Genomic DNA, 21,556 nt, shown 5'->3' on the forward strand with positions numbered 1-21,556 from the left:
ATTTCACCTTCTAACCTTAAACTTTGATTAGAACTTGTGTTTTGCTGAATGAAAGAGCAAAGCTTTGGCCTTTAGTTTTACTGTTTGGGCCCTGCTGTTCTAATCAGACACCTTTGCTGAGAACTAACTAATTACTGGCAGATTTTGTCTCAGAGTCTTCAGTTTTAGCTGCTGTTTGCTGCACTGTCACTAAAACAGCCACCAGCACTAAAGTTAGTAAATATTTTCTTTACAATTAATTAGGGCTGGACAATAATTCAATTTAATACACTTATTGGAATTTACAAATTTTTAAGATTAAATATTTGGAAAATCTGGATTTTATTTTGCCAGTGTACTCATTGGTCCTCCATGAAAAGAGACACATACAAGGCTGAATATATTTTGGAAAATAAATTGTCAAATTATTGTCAAGAGGAAACTTTTTTACGATAATACAAGGCACTTTAATTTACTCATTTACATATTTTTGAAGTTAGTTTGAACTTACACCAGTGAAGTGAGGCCTGTTTTTACCTCAGTGTGTAAAACCACTAGCAGCAAACATTTTATATATGTATACATTTGTTATATTTTCATTGTTTACAATTATTCATGATGTTCATGGAGAGGATCTCCAGATACAGTCGTGAAGAGAGAAGAAGGTTTAGGAAATACAGAGTCCACTCACAGTTAGAAGCACCGTCAGGGTCAGGGGCCTCATTTATTAAGCTTGTGTAAACTGGGCCCTTCCACACGTCACTTTCCACGCAAATGTTGGGATCGAAAAAACAAACAAAAACTTGGCGGGAAAATGAGAGATCCCCACACCCCGCCCCGTCCCATCCCAGGTGCTGGGTCCTAACCCGCTCTCCAAACCCCAGAACACAGGGGGGGAGTGCTTTAATACTGCTGACACATGCAGTGTGCAGCATACTGCATGTGGCTTCCTGTTTTGTTTTTGTTGTTTTGTTTTGGGGTTTTTTGGGAGGGGGTGGTTGTTTATTATTGCAGAGAAGTCTCTCGTTCCTCTAGGTCTCCCTTGCTCCTCAGAATGTTGATCTGAGCGTACGGCCTCAAAGGAATTTCAACACGAAGCAGGGCTCAGTGTGGAAGTCATTTGGAACAGCACTCAAGTTCACTTTATAACTTTATATATGTTATTTTACATCTGATTTACATAGTTAATAAACTCCTTTCCATATATTTTCAGTCTCTTGGCTTTTTCTATGTGGTTGCCATTGCACCATATAAACTGACTCATTTAGACTTAGACTTAGACTTAGACTTTCTTTATTGTCATTTTGTATACACAGAGTGCATACAGAACGAAATTTCGTTTTCACACAGCTCAGAAATATTGCAGTAACTCTACAGGATACCTTGCTGTGAATTACAGTACAGGATAAAGGATGGTTTTTCTTCCCACTGTCGCTTCATGCTTGCTCAGTATGAGGGATTGCAGCAAAGCCATGTACAATGCAGATGACTCTTCCAGTGGCTCTACGCTTCCCCAGGAGTGAATGCTGCTTGTCGGGACTTTGATGCAATCAACTGGTTTCCTTATATAGGACATTTTTGACCAATCTGTATAATCTGACCCAATCTGTATAATATGATTGAACTTGACTTTGTAAAGTGCCTTGAGATGACATGTTTCATGATTTGGCGCTATATAAATAAAATTGAATTGAATTGAATTGAATTGAATAAAGTGCAGTGATCAATCGCAGTCACTCACAGGATAAATTTCAATTTACTTCCGGATAAAGTGCAGCAGTGAACAGTAGGCAGTTGAAATGTAAACAATGTAAACCAAATGTAGACAAATATGCAGTAGGGTGCAGCAGTGATTTAAAAGTAGACAGTTGCATTGTACACAGTTTTGCAGTACGTTTCCGGTTAAGGTGCAGCATCAATTTTGCAGAATACGATACAATGTGCAAATGTGCAAATGTGCAAATCAGCGAATCTAGTGTGGTACACTTTTATACTTCAGCAGTTCAACAGTCTGATGGCAGCAGGGAAAAAGCTTTTGCAGAACCTAGTGGACCTGCAGCGGATGCTGCGGAACCTCTTTCCAGAGGGCAGCAGGGAGAATAGTCTATGGTGGGGGTGTGAGGGGTCCCTGATGATGTTACGGGCTCGAGACACACAGCGCTGCGATGAAATGTCTTTAATGGAGGGAAGAGGAGCCCCGATGATCCCTTCTGCTGTCCTCACCACTCTCCTCACGTTCTTCCAGTCGGAGGCACTGCAGCCTCCACACCACACAGAGAGACAGCTGGTCAGAATACTCTCTATGGTGCTTCTGTAGAAGGTCGTGAGGATGGGCGGGGGCAGGTGGGCTCTCCTCATCCTCCGCAGAAAGTACAGTCGCTTCTGTGCCCTCTTCTTCAGTGACGTGGTGTTCACAGTCCAGGTGAGGTTGTCCGTGATGTGCACCCCCAGGAATTTGATGCTGCTGACCACCTCCACCGCTGAGTTGTTGATGAGCAGTGGAGCATGGTGAGGCTGGTTCTTCCTGAAGTCGACGATGATCTCCTTCGTCTTCTCCACGTTCAGGATCAGGCTGTTGTCTCTGCACCAGTCCACCAGCTGCTCCACCTCCTCTCTGTAGTCCTGGTCGTTGTCGTCTCTGATCAGGCCCACCACCGTTGTGTCGTCTGCAAACTTCACGATGTGATTGGTGGTGAACCTGGGGACGCAGTCGTGTGTCATCAGGGTGAACAGCAGGGGGCTCAGGACGCAGCCCTGAGGGGAGCCTGTGCTGAGGGTGATGACATCAGAGGTGTTCTGTCAGACCCGGACTGACTGAGGTCTGTTGGTGAGGAAGTCAAGCAGCCAGTTTCGTAGGGGTGTGTTGAAGCCCAGATGCTCCAGTTTTCCCACCAGATGTTGTGGGATGATGGTGTTGAACGCTGAACTGAAGTCCAGGAACAGCATCCGCACGTGCGTGTTCTTCTCCTCCAGGTGTGCCAGGCTCAGGTGAAGAGCAGAGGAGATGGCGTCCTCAGTGGAGCGGTTCCGTCGGTAGGCAAACTGGAACGGGTCGAGTGTTGATGGGAGACTGGAGACGATGTGTTCCTTTACCAGCCTTTCAAAGCACTTCATCATGATGGGAGTCAGTGCAACAGCCCGGTAGTCGTTGAAACAGGTGACTTGAGGTTTCTTTGGCACCGGAATGATGGAGGCAGACTTGAAGCATGCTGGCACTGTGGCTTGGTCCAGCGAGGTGTTAAAAATGTCTGTGAGGACACCAGCCAGCTGACCTGCACACTCATTGAGCACCCGCCCAGGTATGTTGTTGGGACCTGGGGCCTTCCGCGGGTTGACTCTCCTTAGAGTCTTCCACACGTCGGCGGTGTCAAGGCAGAGGACCTCCTCTTCCTGATGGGGAACAGCTTTCACTGCTGGAGGGCTGTTTAGTGCCTCAAACCTCCCAAAGAAGTTATTTAGTCCATTGAGGAAGTCAGCATCAACTTCACCCACCGGGGGGGAGGGCGTGTTGTGTTCAGTGATCGCCCGGATGCCTTTGCATTTGAATACACATTAAGATTTATGAGTTTCTTTGCATTGACCATTTATGGTCAATGTGGGCATACAGAGAGCAAAACATGAAGCAGAACCAGGTATGCGAACATTTAGGTGTAGCTATGATCTATAAAGGAAAATTGCATAGTGGTGTGCGTGCACATGGTTTTATAAATCTGAATATTTATGGTCGTATGTACACTTTTAGTATGGATTTTGTGTCAAGTTTCTTTTGTAGATCACAACGTTTGTGTGGAAAGTGACAGACACAAGTTTTCAGGCCCCAGGTCTTTTTGCACAGTTTTTAACATTAATTTCCAATATTATTTCATCATCAGTTTCAACATCTTTTCATAGAAATTTAAGGTTTCCTCAAGATTTTAAGGTCATAACAAGTCTTTTTTTCACCTATGAAGTCTTTATAAAATTTTATGAAGAGATTTTACAGTGCTACGATTGGTTTATTTTAGTACGTTGGATTAAACTGTATGGCACTTTGGAGAAAATCATATTTTGATAAAACCCTTCCAACCTCATTGATCTGAATTAACCATCTGGTTACTTGGCAGCCGTTCTCACCTTCTTCCAGTAAAAACAAAATTCTTCAATATAATATGTATAATCTGGTCAGTTATTGATGTAGTTTGTGTTTGAGGTTAAGCTTAGGTCTGGTTGCCAGGGTTACGTTTAGGTTCAGGGTTCATGAAATGCTGATCGTCCGAATTCATAAACAGAAATGACTGAAAGCAGTATCTGCAGCCGGATACTTTTCAACATAAAAATCAGCAGTGTTCTGGGTTAAGATGGCACTCTACTTCCATTAAAAAAATTAACAAAACTCAGCGGACTTCTCAATTTATTGTCATTTCATCGATATTAAAAGTAGAAAACACAGCAAAACTGCTTTGGGGGATATTGATGGGCTAGGAGCTTAAAGTGATCACTCAGAACAGGACCTGTCACAAGGTGACAGTGGCTCAGGAGCTTGGAATTCATGCTGTAACCAGCAGGTTGCTGGTTCAAATCCCCACTCTCACCCTTTCAGTTGTTGTGTCTGTGGTCAGAGAACCCGGTAGCACCGACTGTCTGGCAGCCTCACTTCTGTCAGTCTACCCCAAGGCAGCTCTGGTTACAACATAGCTCACCACCATCAGAGGGGGTCTGGCTACAGTAACTCCTTGGTTAGCAATAATGCCTGTACTCAAGCCTGCCTTTAGTCTCCATGGCAACCACCTGGTTATTGGCCGATGGGTGGTGATAATATTTTATTAACACACATCACATGTCACCAATCAGGTCAATCAGCTGGATTGGTGACCTGTCCCGGGTTTACCCCACCACTCACCCAGTGACCACCACACATAGACACCAGCCCGTCCAACTTTGTAGCTTTTTTTGTCAGTAATAATATGATGTGCGTGTTTCTCCAGGGAGATACCAGCACCTGACAGTTTGTCTAATTAGTCTTCATTTTTGCTCGCTCCTGCAGAAGCCAGATGCGTAAGTCACGCACTCAGAAGAGGACCGTGGTGAGGGATGCCCAGGGGAAGCATGTACACCTGGAGCGTCTGGACGACACCCCGGACGCTCTGCAGCCCGACGCCCTGCAGCAGCACCTGCACCACCTGCTCCAACGTTACTGCGAGGACGACCAGGAGGGGGAGGGGGAGCAGGAGCAGGAGCAGGAAGAGGAACAGGAGAGAACTGACTGAGCAGCTACTTCCACTGATCCCCCACCACTTCTTCCACTGAAGCCTTTGGTGACGTTCTTCCTCAGAGCCAGACTTCCTTCTCTCCTGTCAGAGTTTTTTTGTTTTGTTTTGTTTTTTGTTTGTGGATTTCAGAACAGGATTTGTGCTTTAATATTTTTTCCTTTGCTCTGATTTTGACCAAAGAAAGCACCCCTCATTGCTTTAGATGTTTTATTTTAAAGTCTTCAGCGGCTGTGACGTGATGGAAGTACCGCGCACCAACGGGCACATCGGAGTTAAAGGGAGCTTCTTGCACCTCATTCATGGGCCTCTTCCCCAAGAACACTTGTAAAGATTTGTACATAGTGGAGATGAAAGGAATCGAGGTGTGACTGGAAAGAAAATCAACAAATTAAAAGCATTTAATACATTAGCCCACATAAACCTGCTGTACATGCACTGATTTAGCTGGAGAGAGGGCACTGTACTGATGAAATTACTGCTCCTTGGAAAATAAAATGAAGAGGGTGTGTGTGTGCGTGTGTGTTTGTGTGTGAAGCGATCCTTTATGAACATAGCTTTTATCTTCACCAACTCTTGTTATTTCAGTTTGACTCCAGTGTGTCATGTATTCACATCGTAGTGTTGCAGAGCCTCCCCCCCCCCACACACACACACACACACTGTGTGTCTGTAAATAGTGTGTCTCATAAAAAGAAAGTAGTGATGAGGAATGTTCCAGTGCAGATGGAGTAAGCTACCCGCCCCCAGACTTCAGCTTCTTCCCTCTATGAATACTTTTAAAGGATTTATTCACCTGTTTTAACCTTATTGCCAAATGACTCCTATGATAAAGTATGACAAAGGCTGCACAGCTCAGTTTAAAGAGACTGTAGCAAAGAAATGACTCTGTTAACTGTACAGGCAACTCTCCCTTTACTCCCTAACCCAAAAAGGTTTTACCTTTTATGACTGAGTTTTAATTACAGTACTTTTTTGACAGGTTATGCACACTGTAATACCCAACTTTAACAGAGCGACCAACCAGGTCAGATCTGCTGGCCAGTTTTTTGCGAGGTTAAGGAAAGTATGTAACTGCTGATTGAAGGTGGCTTTTAAAGGGATAGTTAAGTGTTTGAAGTGGGGTAGTGTGAGATAGTTATCAGTAGTCATTACCATACCTGCAGTTGACCAGTGTTTAATTAACATGAGTATGCTCATAAAGACAAACTGATGAAAGCTAACAGTTAATCTGACTGGGGCATCCAGCTGAGCAGATTTCAAACATAAGGTTCTGATGTACCTTTCCATTTCTGCAAACATGAGAAGCTTCATGGACAACAAGCCTGGGCCCGTTTTCATGCCCAGTTTCAGTTCAACTGAACAACATCATCCCATCTAAAGACGTTTTCTCTACAGCTTCTGTGGGAGCAGTAATGTGCTGCTTTACACACTGTCGGATCAGAACAGGCGAGGAAGATGAGCAACGGAAAACAAAGGGGGAAAGTGATTTCTAACCAGAACATTAGTCCAGTTTTTAGAGTCCTCTTGTCCCCAAGGGACAAATTATCCACACGAAAAAAAATCAAAAAAAAAAAAAAAACAGCAGATCTCTGCTCAATTGATTTCTTTAAAACTAGTTTTTCTATGTTTATAAAATGTTATACTTTGCAAGATAGATCAGTATCACAATAAGATATTATCTCCCACCTCAACAAAACTAAATATTGCCCTGCTGTTCATGCATATACACTGCCTGGCCGAAAAAAAAGTTGACACCAAGAAAAGGTCACACACTCTAATATTTCGTTGGACCACCTTTAGCTTTGATTACGGCACACATTCACTGTTGCATTGTTTTGATAAGCTTCTGCTATGTCACAAGATTTATTTCCACCCAGTGTTGCATTAATTTTTCACCAAGATCCTGCATTGATAATGGTAGAGTCTGCCTGCCTCCAGCACATCCCAAAGATTCTCAGTGGGTTTAAGGTCTGGACTCTGTGGTGGTCAATCCATGTGTGAAGATTATGTCTCACACTCCCTGAACAACTCTTTCACAATTAAAACCCAAAGAATCCTGGCATTGTCATCTTGGAACATGCCCGCGCCATAAGTGAAGAAAAAAATCCATTGATGGAATAACCTGGTCATTTGGTATATTCAGGTAGTCAGCTGACCTCATTCTTTGGTTACAAGTGTAGTAGAAGAACATGTTTTGTCGTTTTTCTTCGTCTGATCATATATCTGGCCCATGGGTTTGTATTCTTTTTTTCTGATGTGGGTTTGGCACCACCCTCAGGTCGGGAGTATTATAGTTCTTTCATGAGCGTTCAGCTATTGTGGGATTCAAACCAGGGAACTCATGGCCAGTCCAAGATGCAAGTGCCCCGCTCCAACCACTAGTCCCCACAAATAAGCTCAGAGTGCAGGGAACTCTGTGTGTTGGGTTTTACATGCAGATAGTAGCAGGGTTATCCTTCCTGGGTCAGACGTGAAGCTGTCCCCTGCTTGGGACGTGATGGAAGCAGTTATCATATCTGCATTCCCAGAGTTTCCTCATTAGCATCCTTCTTCTGTACATTCTGGCTCAAAGACATGCAGCTCTTCCCAAAAAACCTTCAACTTATTTTTGGTTCCTCAATATTTACAGTCTTGACATAGTACTGGCTCATCAGATGCACTTAATAACCCAGAAATGGTTCATCAGGGGAAAACAGCTGCAGAAAATTAGCCTTGTGCTAAACTGTTCAGAGTAAAAATGTGTGAAAATACCAGTATCAGGCGATTCTGTTTGAATTGTGTTATGTGGTTGAAATCTGCTCAACGAGACGATCTGCCCACATTTGTTGTTAGCCTTTCTTACATATGAGTGTTTGCTGATAATTCATGTCAACCCTGCAGGTAAGGAACTGACTACAGAAAATGATTTAATACCAGTTCTTTAAAATCTCTGGACTATATCTTCAACGGCTTTAGTTTCCTTCAATCAGAGAATTCAGGATGATTGGAAATGTTTCAGATTTTCTCCAAAGTGGCCCCCTATGATTAACCAGTATGGCAAGGCAAGTTTATTTATATAGCACTTTTCAGTAACAAGACGATTGAAAGTAGGCACTGGAAATGCAAGGGGTACGTTGTATGAGATTTGTTTAAAACCTCCAAGAAAACAGGAAAGGTCTTTTTGATTCTCCTGGTGTTTAATAAAAGGTCACTCTGTGCACAAATGTTGCCACAGGTCCACAAAACTACAGTGTTTATTATATTTTCAGAAAAGAATTAATCAGGGAAAACAAATTTCAAGTTTATGTGATTTCTGATATTTTGGCGAAACCTGAAGATCTGTCAAATGGGTCCTCTCACAACAGCAGTTAGAATGGAAGATGCTATGAGGAGATTTTTTGGTCACTATTGAACGTAAAATCTTATTTTATGACAGATAAAAAAAAATGCATTGCCCAGACAAGGGTTGTGTTGTACTGAAGATAAAACCAACTGAAATTAACTCGAATAGTCACAGAGCTTTCTTCTGTTCGTCAATGCAATGCTTGTCCAAATGGTGTCTGATCAGATAACCTAATACGCTTCCTAAAAGAGCCTGTGTGAAGAACTCTAGGTCAGTCCGAAACATCTCTTTTGTTTCACATTTCACACCAGATTCGCTGACATTGAGGGAAAACCCCCACCTATCCTTTAAGTTGCCTCACACAGATTAATGTGCACATGCTCTGCTTTTACTGCAGGTTGATTTTGCCTTTGCAGCGTGGTCGTCACTGTTTACGTCAAAGACCAGCTGGAATACAGGCTCGTTCCGACGCCATTTAACTTCATGATCACATCTCTGTTTGGTTTTGTATTTGTTGCCATCTGGTTTTAATCTGTGTATCTGCAGCACCTGGAGCTAACAGTGGTTTGTGTGTGTTTGGATGTGAGGTTGAATAGGTTCCAAAGCTGAAAGGAAATACTACAAAATGACATGGTGTGTTATCCTGCCCTGGCTGTCTGGTTTTGCCGACCAGACTGATGAAGTGTGTGTTACACTCTGCCGTTTACTTTGAGTGTGAGCCACTGAAAGAATAGAACCTGTGATGTCCAAATCTGTCCATGAATTTGATAAAAGAGCATCTTGTTTCCATGGTGATATCAATATATCCATATTAACAATGCAAATATCTATGCGGGCATGTTTGACTGAATTATTCCTTAAATAAATACACCTGAAACGCTACATGGCATAGCAGCTGAAGTGTGTACATGGCAAATCAATAAAACTGTATATGTGCCCAGCAGGAAGTGATGTTGTTTCTTTTTAAAAAAAACAGCAGGAGGCGGGTCATTAGGAGGAAATTAACTTGTTCAAAGTTTATACAAAGTAACACAATAGTACAAATCAATCTGGATCCAATTTAGTTTGTAATTGAGGAAACCCCAGATATTCCACCTGATTCAACTTAAACTGACCATTTGCTATTTTCTTATGTTTATATTTATTTGTCTGCAATCTGAGAGCAAAGTGCTCTATGATGGAGCTTGATTATTAAGGGTTTTATGCGTGACAAGAATTTTAAATTCTATTTTTGATTTAACAGGAATTAGATGTGGGCAGCTAAGGGTAGCCAGTTAAACATCTTCCTTTAGCTGAAGAGTTTTGGATAATTTGCATCCGTCACCAGCAGATGTTGCAGAGGAAGTTAGAACGCCAAAGTGTTTCAGCATAATGCTTGTGACTCAATTTTAGTTGAAAGTTTACGTGAAACCAAATATGACTGAAGCAGCAGGGCTTAACCTCCCAGGACTGGGTGCCTCAGGGGTATTGAAAAAAAATAGTACATAAAGGCATGTCAACTTCAGTCCACCACACAGCTGCAGGAGGGAGTAAATGATCAATACAAACATTCATATCCTTATGCAAAAGGAAAAAAAAAGTCCACATTTAGTCATTTGTCCTAAATAACATTTTATTTGATATTTCCTTTAAAGTACATCAGGCTTGTCCCATCATAGTAACGTTTAACATCTATGTACCATCAATATATTGTAGAAAGATAAAAACAGAGTGTGTGACGTGATTACATCAAATAACTCAGTGAAGATGTATGGATACAAAATAAACATCCTAAAAAGGTGAAGAAAATTAAAGTCCCTTTACGAGTCAACTTTTGAGCTTTTCCCTTTGATCCTATGGGGGCACCACAATGATAGAAACGAAACAGAACGAGAGCACTGGCGATGATGCTCATTCCCCATTACAAAAATAAAAAAAGCTAAACGGGGAAGTGAATGCCTTGAACAAAATGTGAAGTCAGCTTGTAATTTGGACATGTGAACAGTGTAAATCTGGGCAGAGGAATGTTGGCAAACAGCAGGAATTCAGGTTAAAGGAGGGAACAGGATAAAAGTGAGCCTAAAAGACTCTGAGGCAGTCATCAAGAAGCACGAGCAGCACAATATAAAATGTAACTAATCGGAACAGAGGAAATTCACATCAGGGACCCCTAACTGCGTGATAGTGAGACTAGAAACCTAATGTTTCCATTCTCACAGAAGACCCTCCCCCTGCTGCTCCCAGGTGCTGGCCGTTGAAGCGGACAAGACTTTTCCATTAGACAAGTAGTTACACTTCCTAGTGTATGCATCTTGTGGCAACAGCAAACCAGAGAGAGTTAAAAGGAGTTTCAATTCATGGATGGATGTAAAAAAAAAAAAAAAAAAAAAAAGCCTTAATTACTGAACCCTATGGCAGTGCTAAAAGGATACATGAGTAAAAAGCAGATACAGTGTGTGACATGTTGCTCATTGTGCCTCAGCGTTCCATAACAATATATCAATATGTGGAACGCAAAGAAAAAAAAAAAAAAAAAAAAAACATATTACAGCGGCCCATTAAAAATGACCAGGCGGCACCTCTGAAAGCACTCCTATTAAAACATCCAGATCTAAAAGAAGTGAAACCAACGCTCAGATAGTAAACATGCTACTGATAGAAACGGCACACACTCTCACTACAAAACGATGGCTCCCTCACTTTACTTCGGTTGGCCTGTCGACATGTACAATAACCCGTGAGTCCAACAGCCGCAACGATATGTAAACAACACACTGAGGGCGGGAGCTAGAGCAAAGGATGGTAGGGATTGGTTTTGGGACGTTGTGGCCACATGGTGGGTGGGGTTTGGTCAGCTGACTACTGGAGGCCGTCTGCGGTCCAAGAACGTCATCTCAACTGCAACACAGGTCACACAATTATTAGATAGAACACCTTTCACCTTAGTGAGTGAAAAATATCGGTACACTTTGGGAGTGGGCGTACTTGGTGGGAACGGTGGGTGAGCCAGAGCGGTGGAAGTGGATGTTCTGCCACTTGCCATCGCGACGGTGCCAGATGCGGGTCTCCTCTGACTGCATGGTGCGCGGCATTCCGTTGCCGTCGATGTACTGCGTGAGGCGGATGTAGGCGATGCAGGCCGCCTCGTCCCCGATCAGGTGGACGTGTGGGTTGAGCAGGATGGTGTGGATGGGCAGTTTGCCCTTAGCCAGAGCTACGGAGAACAAGAGCAGCATGGAATCATCCAGCAGGGAAACATGACAACCTATGAGAGTTAAGAACAAACTAAAAATCTTTGCATCACTGCAGTTGGAGCTGAGATTCTAACACCATCTAAGACCTGAATCTGCTTTGATCAGAACTATCCCATTGCATCTCTGGTAGTATGATCTGGTAGTTGTCCAGTTGGAAGGTGAACCTCCTCCTCAGTCTCAGGTCGTCTGAAGCCTCTAACAGGTTTTCTTTCAGAACTGTCCCAGATTTAGCTCCATCCATCTTCACATCAACTCTGACCAGCTGCCCTGTCCTTGCTGAAGAAACACTGCATGATGCTGCCCCCACCAGGTCTCATTGTGGAGGTTGTGCATTTAGTGTGATGTCCAGTGTTAATTTTCCTCCACAAAGCATTTTCCAATGATGGGGAGGTTCAATTCAGGTCTGAGCAGAGCACCTTCTACAATGTTTGCTACACAGCGTGTGGCAAATTTTAAAAATCGGGATTTCTAATGGATTTCCCTCAACGTTGCAATTCTTCTAACCATAAAGAAGAGATTTGTGGAATGTGTGACAAACAGTAGGTCTATGGACAGATTGTCCCACCTCAGCTCCTGTAACCTTTGGGCTTCTTGGCTGCTTCTCTGACTTATGCTCTCCATGCCTGACCTGTCGGCTTAGATGGACATCCATGTCTTTGTAGATTTGTAGTTGTGCCGTTCTCCCATTTCAGATGATAAAAATATCCATTAGGGAAGCAGTGTGCTGCTAACACTGAGTGGTGCCTGTTGGGCAATCTGTGGTCAAGGGTCTTGCTCGGGGATCCAGAGTGACAGGCTGAGTTTTGAAACGTCGACCTTTGCAGTCTCTCCAAGTTGCTCATGCCCTGCTCCCTAACCTCTAGACCAAAAAGTGGCTTTTTACTGCAATTTGTTACACTGCAGTTTATTAAGACAAATAACCAGTTAAGGATGCTTTTCAGATTGCCCTTTGTGAAAACTCGCACTTCAATCACTCATCGGCGAAAGCTATAGCAAACAATGCTTTCAGTCCTGATTTAAAGGAACCTTACAGTTTCTGAACATCTCAGGGTTTCAGGGAGTTTCCCCCAGGATCTAAATGCTGCCTGACCTTGGTTAGTTCTGGTCCTGGGAACAATGAGTAAGCATGTCCTGACAAGTCTGCATGAACAAACTTAACAAGCAACTTGAGTCCAAGACTGCTGAGTGCTTTACAGACTAACATTTTAAAATCTGTCCTTTGAATGACAGGTAGCCAGTGCCGTGGTTTAAGAACTGCTGGGATCCGGTTATGTGTTTTTGGTCAGGACTGGTAGCAGCAGAGTGGATGAGGTGCAGCTGCCTGTTGTATTTTTGGTAAGAGAGACCAGTAAAGGCAATTAATCTAACAAACTGAAAATCTTGGGTGATAATATACATGTTAAATAATTTATAGCCCACATTAGCAGCTTATGACATGTGAATGGGATCAGCTCATCTTCTGAGAACTCCCTGAGTACTAAAAGCCTGAACAGTCCTGAAAATTAATGTTTTAACCCAGTCTGATTAGCCTCTCATTCCACAACGTTATGAATTTCTTTCTTCTGCACATTTACTTTCACAAAACCTCCGTCTACTACAGGTAAGAGAACAAATACTGACAACTACTTTCAGACCTCAATTTAAAAAAACAAGCAAAAAAAAAAAAAACTAAGTAGCTAAAATGTGGACTACTAATAAATATTTCTCCCAACAAAAAAGGATCAGACAAGAGGATCTTTACCGTTTTCAAAGTAGAAGCGGTGGAACTCGGTGCCTTCGACCAGGTTCCCCAAAGCCTCGGGCTCGAATGATGTGAGGCCAGGATCACAAATCTTCCTGAAACGGTGCACCAGTCAATCACATTAGGGTTGCACAAAGATGGATATATGATGTTCAAATATAAAGCCGGCTGAACTCACGTGTAGGCCTCAAAGTCTCCGTTGTTGATGGCCTCAATCAGCTGCTCCGTCACTTTAATGATCTCCTGCTTACGGGCTGAGGGAGACAGACACGAGAAGGTCACTGTCCGTTTGGTGAAATGAACAGAAACATAAGTGCTGGAATGTGAGCCTAATGAAAGCACCGATCCAACGTCACAGCGTGATCATGTTCAGGAAGTGAAGCTGACATCGGTTAGAGGCACAGGTCACACAGAGTCACGCGGAGAGGAAATGAAACAGAGGCTGGTTGGAGGTGAAGGTGACATAACTCAACACGACATCAACATTACCTTTCATGCTAAGGTGGTAAGCTAGGAAACAATGAATGCAGACAGTAAGTGCTGTTGCAGACCGGACACATCATGGTGCACTCACACACAGAGAAAAACAAACATTTTTACCTTGAACGGCTTCAGTGTTGTTCCCAGCTAACTGCACACTGACGGTCTGCTGGCTGACCACATGTCCCAGAACGGACATCACCACCAGGAAACTAGCTACCCACAGCTGAACCATGCTTCTGCTCTACCGTCTGAGCTGGAGAGCCCAAAAAGCTGCTCCGATGTCGGTAAACAGGCTGACGCCGAGTCAGAGGAAGCACAGATCACGTCCAGCTAAAAGCCAGCACCACCACGCTGCTCTGATTGGCTGCTTCTCCTGAACGCCTGACTCAGCTGAAACGCCGTCCATCCCCTGATGGACTTTACTTAGCAAATACAGACACTACAGGTAGGTTCACTGATGCACATTCAGCTGATATAGTAGCTCATTAAACTCAAGGCTTTGAACTTTTAACCAGATAAAGATTGTGGAAGTGGAGAAAAGCTTTTACTCAGTGAAAGTGGAACAAATAGGCAACAAACAGCACATGTTCAAGGTTGACCTGAAACTCCAGTATGCATCTTTGGAGAACATCAGCTTGGACTTTGAGAAAGGGATTGATGATCAGTTTAATATCCTTTTCACAGATGTTTCATGTTTAATCAGTAAATTCTGTTAATTGCTGACAGTACAGTGCTGTCCTGCCTTTACTGTCCAACATATGAAGGTAACGTCCTATCCTGACATTTCCTTTTAAAAGATGGGTTGTGCAACTTCAGCAGTTTTGGTTATTTTGCAAAGAATTGGTATTGTTTCAATGGCGTGCTGAGCGCTCAAAGTTTAAGCTTACATAGTTTAAAATGAAAGCCAGTTTTCACCTCATTTAACGCTGACTTCATGTCAATACAGTGAAACCATCACGGAGTCCAGCTGAAGTCACACTTTCAATCTAACAAACCAATCGCCGTAATGCACTTTAACAGAAATCACAGCCTTACTGTGTTCGCAATAGTTAAGTCCAAGGAAAAACATGCAACCATCATCACTTTACCTCACAATGGGCTCACAGGCAGGATACTACTGCTGAGAATCAAGAACCAGGGAGCACTGTTAACGCCACCTCCTGGGTGCATGTGTGTGTGATATTAAAGCAGTTCTTTATCAATCCTTATCCCAGTTATAATCAAACATTAGATTTTTGCCTGTAAACTCCCTTGACCTGAAGCCCACAGAGAACATTTAGTCAGTTTGCAAAAAAAGCAGGTGGGCAAACCTGCTTTTTTTGTCCAGCTCCGACAAATGAGACGAAAAAAAACGGGTCACCTCCAGTGCTGATTTGGCCCAGAAGTTGGAATCAAGCATGCCAGAGTGACTTATTGAAGTCACTAAGAGTCAACTGTAAATTGATCAAAATGGGATGCATTCACTAATTAAAATCTTCAAAACATTCTTCACTGCAACATAGAAACATGTAAGAAACAAAGTCTACTAATGATAGAGCCAGAAACATTTGTTCCACTGCTCAAGGTGCTGCTCCACAGTACCCGTGGACTGGAAACAATATATGGTGAGCTTCCATCAACTGGAAAGCATCTTTCCTTCTGAGATAAAAGCTGGCACATTTCTCACCACTGCAGAAGGTGACGACACAGAGGTCCTCACAGGGTGTGGTCTTAATGAGGATGTAGGGGGATTTAGATTTGTTACATCATTGGGTTTCAAGGATTCCAGCATAAAGCAAGAGGTACATTTTGTAGTCAGCTGCAGTATTCACGTCACTTTCAGTCTATGTTATTTGTTCCAGCTTTGTGTACAAAATGATGCTGATTATTTTTAGAAGAGTTTGTACTTAACATTTCATATTAAGTTTTTGAAGCATTTTGGCTCCATTCTGCATCTTTTTAGAGGTTGTTAATAGTAGTTGTCAATTTCAAACCTTAACGGCTCCATTATATGTGATTAAACCTTTTTCTTTTCAATCAAATACTACGGTTAACACACACAGACACACACACATACCAATTTGCAACTGTGTATAAATCACATGTTTTTACCAAGAATGTATCCTGCAACAGTCAGGCGTCACTTTATGTCACCATATGGTACTAGTGAAGCACTGAGGAAGGCCTCCACAGCATCTGTGATTCAGGCTCTCAGCTCCCCACACAGCTTTAACTTCCTTCATATTTAGCTGAAGGAATGAGACACTTTTGCTGCCATCATATTAGGCGACCGATTAATGAATCTTCTTAAGTATTCCTCATGTAATACTTGAGGTAAATGTGTCGTGGCCAACTCTAACCAGTGAGTGGCGCTGTCACCCAACATTTCTATGCTAATTTAGATCAGCGAAGCGTGGCTTTATTCAAATTTGACAAACTGAAACCCAAATCCAATGTGTTTGCAACGATTCAAAACATCTATGAGCACTGAAAGCAGCCCTCACTGACATCTGAATGTTTAAATCCACGGCAAATGAAGGTCAGCAGCACATCCACAGCGTTTGGAAAACAGAAGCTCATTCATACCCCAACAGATCTCTTCAAACTGTCACAGAACTATTCATTAAACGCACGATTATCCTCAATCTGTCTATACAGTATAAGAACTTCAGAAGTTGTTTTGAGCTTTGTGCCACAACAGATTTGGTTTGGCTATGAATAACTAATACAAAGTGTCAAAGGTAATGATTTAATCAAAATGACCAAGTCGTGGCACCACGTATCAACAGGAATTAATAGCAAAGATGTTCTCCCACTCCGTCAGCTCTTGTCATATGAATACCTGCCTGATGAGGTGTGGTATTATGGAACAATAGATGGAGTGAATTCACACACTGGTGTTCGCAAACAGGAAGCACTAGACCCATAACAGAATGAACAACTTCTCTTCTAAATACAAGATTCTATCAACAAAATACTTCAAGTTCCAGTTAAATGTAGTCAACAAACCCTTTAACTAGTAAAGCACAAGGAAGTAAACCAAACTTAAATTGCATTATTATAATTAATATTCTCTGCCCATACAAAGCCTCTTACACCCATTAACTGGCTGCAGGTATTTTGAGTTTCAATTGCTGAAATTAACAACATCAACTCATCTAAAGAAAGACATGAGATAAGATATAATGTTTGATAAGTGCTTGATCCAACCTATTTGTCTGTACTTGTCCTCACCTGGAAAATAACAGAAGCATTATGAACTAGTTATAAATGGTGAATAAGCCAAATGGACATGAGCTCAGTTCAAGTTTACGGCTTCCTTCCAGCTGTGTTACCATGACACTTACAGTGGGAGTCGGTGGGGCCTTGGTTGGCCAGGGGTGCTCTGTGCTGGGGGCCAGTGCCCTGCGTGGGGGTGTATTGGGGGCCGCAGTAGCATGTAGTGGGGTGGTCAGAGAAAAAGACCAGGAAGACACATTTGATGAAGAGGAGCAGGTAGGCAGCCATCAGAGACCATAGGATGTACTGGCTGCACTCTTCACCACCGGGCCAAACGCTTGGAGAATACCAGCAGGAGGAGGAGGAGGAGGAGGAGGAGGAGGAAGAGGACGAATGTGAGAGCAAGGGGGGAGAGGCTGAGTCCTTTAGGTGCTTTAAGTGGTAAATTTGGTGACTGGAGTAAGGAGAATATACTGAGGATGTTAGGGAAAGAGATGGAGATGCAGCAGGGATGACAAAAAAAAGATGAGATGAAAATATGGTAAACATGCAGAAACACATGCAGTATGAGCAGGAAATGACTATTTGTTCAAAGCTCTTCATCCTTTAACCAGCTAAGAACAAATCACACAGACAACATGAAGCAGAGGGGAGTAATGGAAGACACATGGTGTTATTCAGAAACCTTTGCCCCCAAATGCTTGATCTGAGAAGCCCGCAGGACCATAGTGATGCATCACTTCATGTGATGGTTGTTAGGAAGTGGCCCAGCATCAGCACCTGAGGCTGGGGTGTGTCCAAAGTGCAGCTAACACGAATGACCCTTTGTAGCCCACAACTACAGTTAAACGGCACAGATCAGGCCCCCAGCATCAATGGCTGATGCAGATTCTAGGATAAATACCTCATTTAAACCTCATAATAAAAGAAACTATGTATATCGATCGATAGACGTATATGAATAAGAAAAAAGGGTCAATATAAAGTTCAATAGAATAACAGTTTTCCTTCCCTTTTGCATTCTAGCCATGTAAGTTAATATTAAAGTCATTACATCCTCCCAACCAATCACAAACGCAGACCCAGGAACGCTCTGTCGCCAAACTCCGCCCCCTTCAAAGAGTTCAGAGAGCATGGTCTCTTGTTTCTCTTTATTTAAAGTTGCAGTTTTGGTAAAATTTGGTTGAATAAAGGGTTGAGTTTCATTTCAGTGTTTGTGTGTTCTTTATTTAAAAATTGGTCAACAAGCGACAGCATTAAATGATCAGGGCAGCACTTATCAGTATCGATCAATATGATTCCTTTTTTATCAATATGTGTTTTTCTATATTGTCCAACCCTATTGGGTATAACACAAAATATTTTTTTTTATTATCTGTATTTTTGTCCTTTCATTGTAATCTCATGGTAAGTAGGATCACAAACATTCAGAGACCAAGTCAAAAGCAGGATTGGGCACACGTTAATTACACATTTACTGCATTCAGAAAGTGTTTCTGAACAAAGAGTAACACTTATCCAGCGGTTGTTAGGAATAGCCAAATGTTTTCCATCCATCCATCCAGACAGCCGGCATCTATACAAGCTTATTGGTGCAGTCGTTAGGGGCTAGTGCTTATAACAGAACATGCAAACTCCATGCAGGAAGACCCTAGCCAGGACACAAGCTCGGGACTGCCTAGCAACTGCTCTACTTTGTAGCTCAGTTATTGTTCTAGACCAAGAAAATAGAAAGCCAGCCAAAGAACGGTAATTACTTTTCCTATCTTTTGGGCAAACATTATTTACACATCTCTTTTCTACAGAAATCAGATTGTTAGTGGCCCCGTTAGTTCTACCAGCCTGAATACTTCCAAGAAAGTCTTACACCTTTTCATTTTTCCCTATCAGATTGTCAATTCCATAAATCCTTATAAAGAACAGCTGTGTGTAACTTGATGGCATAATGACATTGGATCTTTGACGGCACTTCTTAAAAGTCGTACAAATGTGTGCATCCTTTTCTGTAGGAGGGTGCTAATGGCCTGTGTAATTCCCAATGAAAGGCAGAATTTGGAAGTCTCAAGAAGACACATCAAAAAGCTGCCACCACAAGGAACAAAAGCACAGCTGGAATAAAAGCTGATAAAAGCAATGAGTCAGAAAAAACAATTAAAAACAAACTAGTGAGAAGCTTTCAGAGATATGCGCACTCGGTCGTGGCTGAGTGGTTAGAGCAGTGCGCTTGCACTCAGAGAAGGATGCAAGTACCCGGTTCGACCCCCGGTGCCGGTACTCTGGGTCCCTGAGCAAGACCCTTAACCCCAGATTGCTCCCCGGGCGCCGCACATGGCAGCCCACTGGGTTAAGATGCAGAGAACATATTTCGTTGCTCTGTACTTGTGACAGTGCAATGACAATAGAGTTGAATTCTATTCTATCCTTTATAAAAACCCTGGTCTTTTACTTGTAGTGAAGGTTAGTTTTGCAGTAAATTTCTTACTTATTTCTGCTTTATTGCTTTGTTAGTTAGACTACTTTACATTGCAGTGTGCATTAATTGCAGTGACTCCATCACTCCAACCCCTCAGCCAAATAAGACCGACTATGGATGTTATCCTCTACATACATGACAAATGCTGAATGCTAAGAGTGACTATGACACTGATTCACTGATCCACACCAATAGCATCTACAGCAGAGACCATACCCCCATTTCCACTACCCTTGTTAAACCAATCCATGCCGAGCTCGGTCCGAGCTTGGATCAGTTAACCAAGCCGAGCTTGGTTCTGATGACCGTTTACACATCACGCTATCTCGGTTTGAAGGAGGGACCAAGCAAATCCAAATGGTGGCGCCCGGAACATTCAGGCAGTTATGCTTGGTTATAATCCGTTGTTTGCGAAGAGTCAGGCGAAGACGGCAACTTTTGGTGAATTTACTTGACAGAGTCGGCTTTTGGGAAGTGGATAAGACAAATGAACGTCTAATCAGGATTTACAGACGCAAGAAACAACGACAGACGCTGAGGTTCATCACACCGCTAAGGAGAATCATCACTGGAGATCGTGTGTCACGGTAGGGAAGCTAGTATTTTTATGAATGTCTGAAATGTCAGCTGACTGTAAGGAGATGACACGGTCTGCTCATGCGCTCTTTGTTATCAGAGAACCGGGCCAGAGAAAAACCAGGCCGAGCCCACCCATGGAACTGGTCTGCATTTAGCGCGGTTCGGTTGTGTCTGGCTTGGTTCAGTTCAGTTTGCGTTCCATTTACACTGGATAGTTATCTCGGTTACCGAGCTCAGACTGGTCTCGGCACGGTTAAAAAGGGGTAGTGGAAAAGGGGTATTTGTCATTTGGGCTTGAGAAATGTGGCCAGATTTAAAAAAGAGAGGGGGGATAACCCACACAGAGGAAATAGCACTCCCATAAGGGAGAAAACAGATGTTGAGAGCTACAAGAACCATTATATACAGCAGAAAAATAGCTCAATAAAGCCACAAGGAAAGCAGGAACAGCCAGACACCTGCAACAAGCAAGTTCAGAGAAGTCAGCTAAACGGCAGAAACAAGGACTGGGCAATCAACAGCTATGCCATGCCAATAATCAGATACCCTGCCGGGATAATAATTTGGCAAAAGGAGGAAATTCAGACCACATATGTTAAAAAAAAGAAAGCCTCTCACCATATATGGTGAATTCTACCCCCAATCCAGAATCCACAGGATATATACTAAGCACACAGAAGGAGGCCAAGGACTAGTGAGCATCATTGTCACTATCCAAAATGAAATATTCAAGCTCTAAGAATACATCAAGAAGATGGCCCCAAGGGATGAATCACTCAGTGAATCTCTCAGGGATTTGGAACTGGACGAGAAGGAGATGGAGGAACCATCAGGGGAGGAAAAAGCCCTCCATGGGATGTACCAACGACAGCTAGCTGAAGTGGCTGATATGACTAAATCCTACCAATGGAAAGGAATACATGTAACACTATAACCAAGTAGCTGGTATAGCGTAATAGTAGCTGGTATAGCGCAATAGTGTACAGAAACTCCTAAATGGAATACAAACTGGAGACCTCCCACAACGGTGGAAAATAACCAAGCCTGAGGGACCTTGAGATACAAACCAACAAAAGAGCAAGAGCCAAATGCAAAATGGACATTGTGATCATTAATAAGCAGAGGACAGCTGAACATGCACTTGACTTGAGGTTGGGAATTACAGTACAATGATAAACTCCACTAAAAATGTATTATATCATTTGCATGTGTATGTTTGAGTGACATCTGTGCCTGCACAGCCTAGCTGTCAGAGTTTTGACTTTGACAGGTATGATGAACTAATTTTCATTAGATGAA

General features: G+C 42.7%; 2 protein-coding genes across 50 annotated transcripts in view; one reads left to right on the forward strand and one right to left on the reverse strand.

Annotated features, from left to right (window-relative positions):
• Window positions 1-9,493, forward strand: part of ank2b (ankyrin 2b, neuronal) — a 222,490-nt gene extending 212,997 nt beyond the window's left edge. For all 38 annotated transcript variants that reach the window (XM_036146145.1, XM_036146144.1, XM_036146149.1 and 35 more), the window contains one exon: window positions 5,003-9,493. In XM_036146145.1, coding sequence (XP_036002038.1) covers window positions 5,003-5,225 — 223 coding nt within the window. In that variant the 3' untranslated portion in view covers window positions 5,226-9,493. The remainder of the gene's footprint in view (window positions 1-5,002) is intronic.
• A 648-nt stretch (window positions 9,494-10,141) lies between these two features.
• Window positions 10,142-21,556, reverse strand: part of camk2d1 (calcium/calmodulin-dependent protein kinase (CaM kinase) II delta 1) — a 96,791-nt gene continuing 85,376 nt past the window's right edge. For 6 of the 12 annotated variants that reach the window (XM_036146174.1, XM_036146173.1, XM_036146177.1 and 3 more), the window contains 5 exons: window positions 14,014-14,034; window positions 13,703-13,778; window positions 13,525-13,619; window positions 11,515-11,743; window positions 10,142-11,427 (listed from right to left, as the gene is read on the reverse strand). In XM_036146174.1, the coding sequence (XP_036002067.1) occupies window positions 11,424-11,427; window positions 11,515-11,743; window positions 13,525-13,619; window positions 13,703-13,778; window positions 14,014-14,034 (425 nt within the window). In that variant the 3' untranslated portion in view covers window positions 10,142-11,423. The remainder of the gene's footprint in view (window positions 11,428-11,514; window positions 11,744-13,524; window positions 13,620-13,702; window positions 13,779-14,013; window positions 14,035-21,556) is intronic. The other 6 variants (XM_021315872.2, XM_012861434.3, XM_036146179.1 and 3 more) reach the window with 1 other exon arrangement.

This window comes from Fundulus heteroclitus, chromosome 14 (genome assembly GCF_011125445.2).
Source record: "Fundulus heteroclitus isolate FHET01 chromosome 14, MU-UCD_Fhet_4.1, whole genome shotgun sequence".
In the NCBI taxonomy this organism is placed as follows: Eukaryota; Metazoa; Chordata; class Actinopteri; order Cyprinodontiformes; family Fundulidae; genus Fundulus; species Fundulus heteroclitus.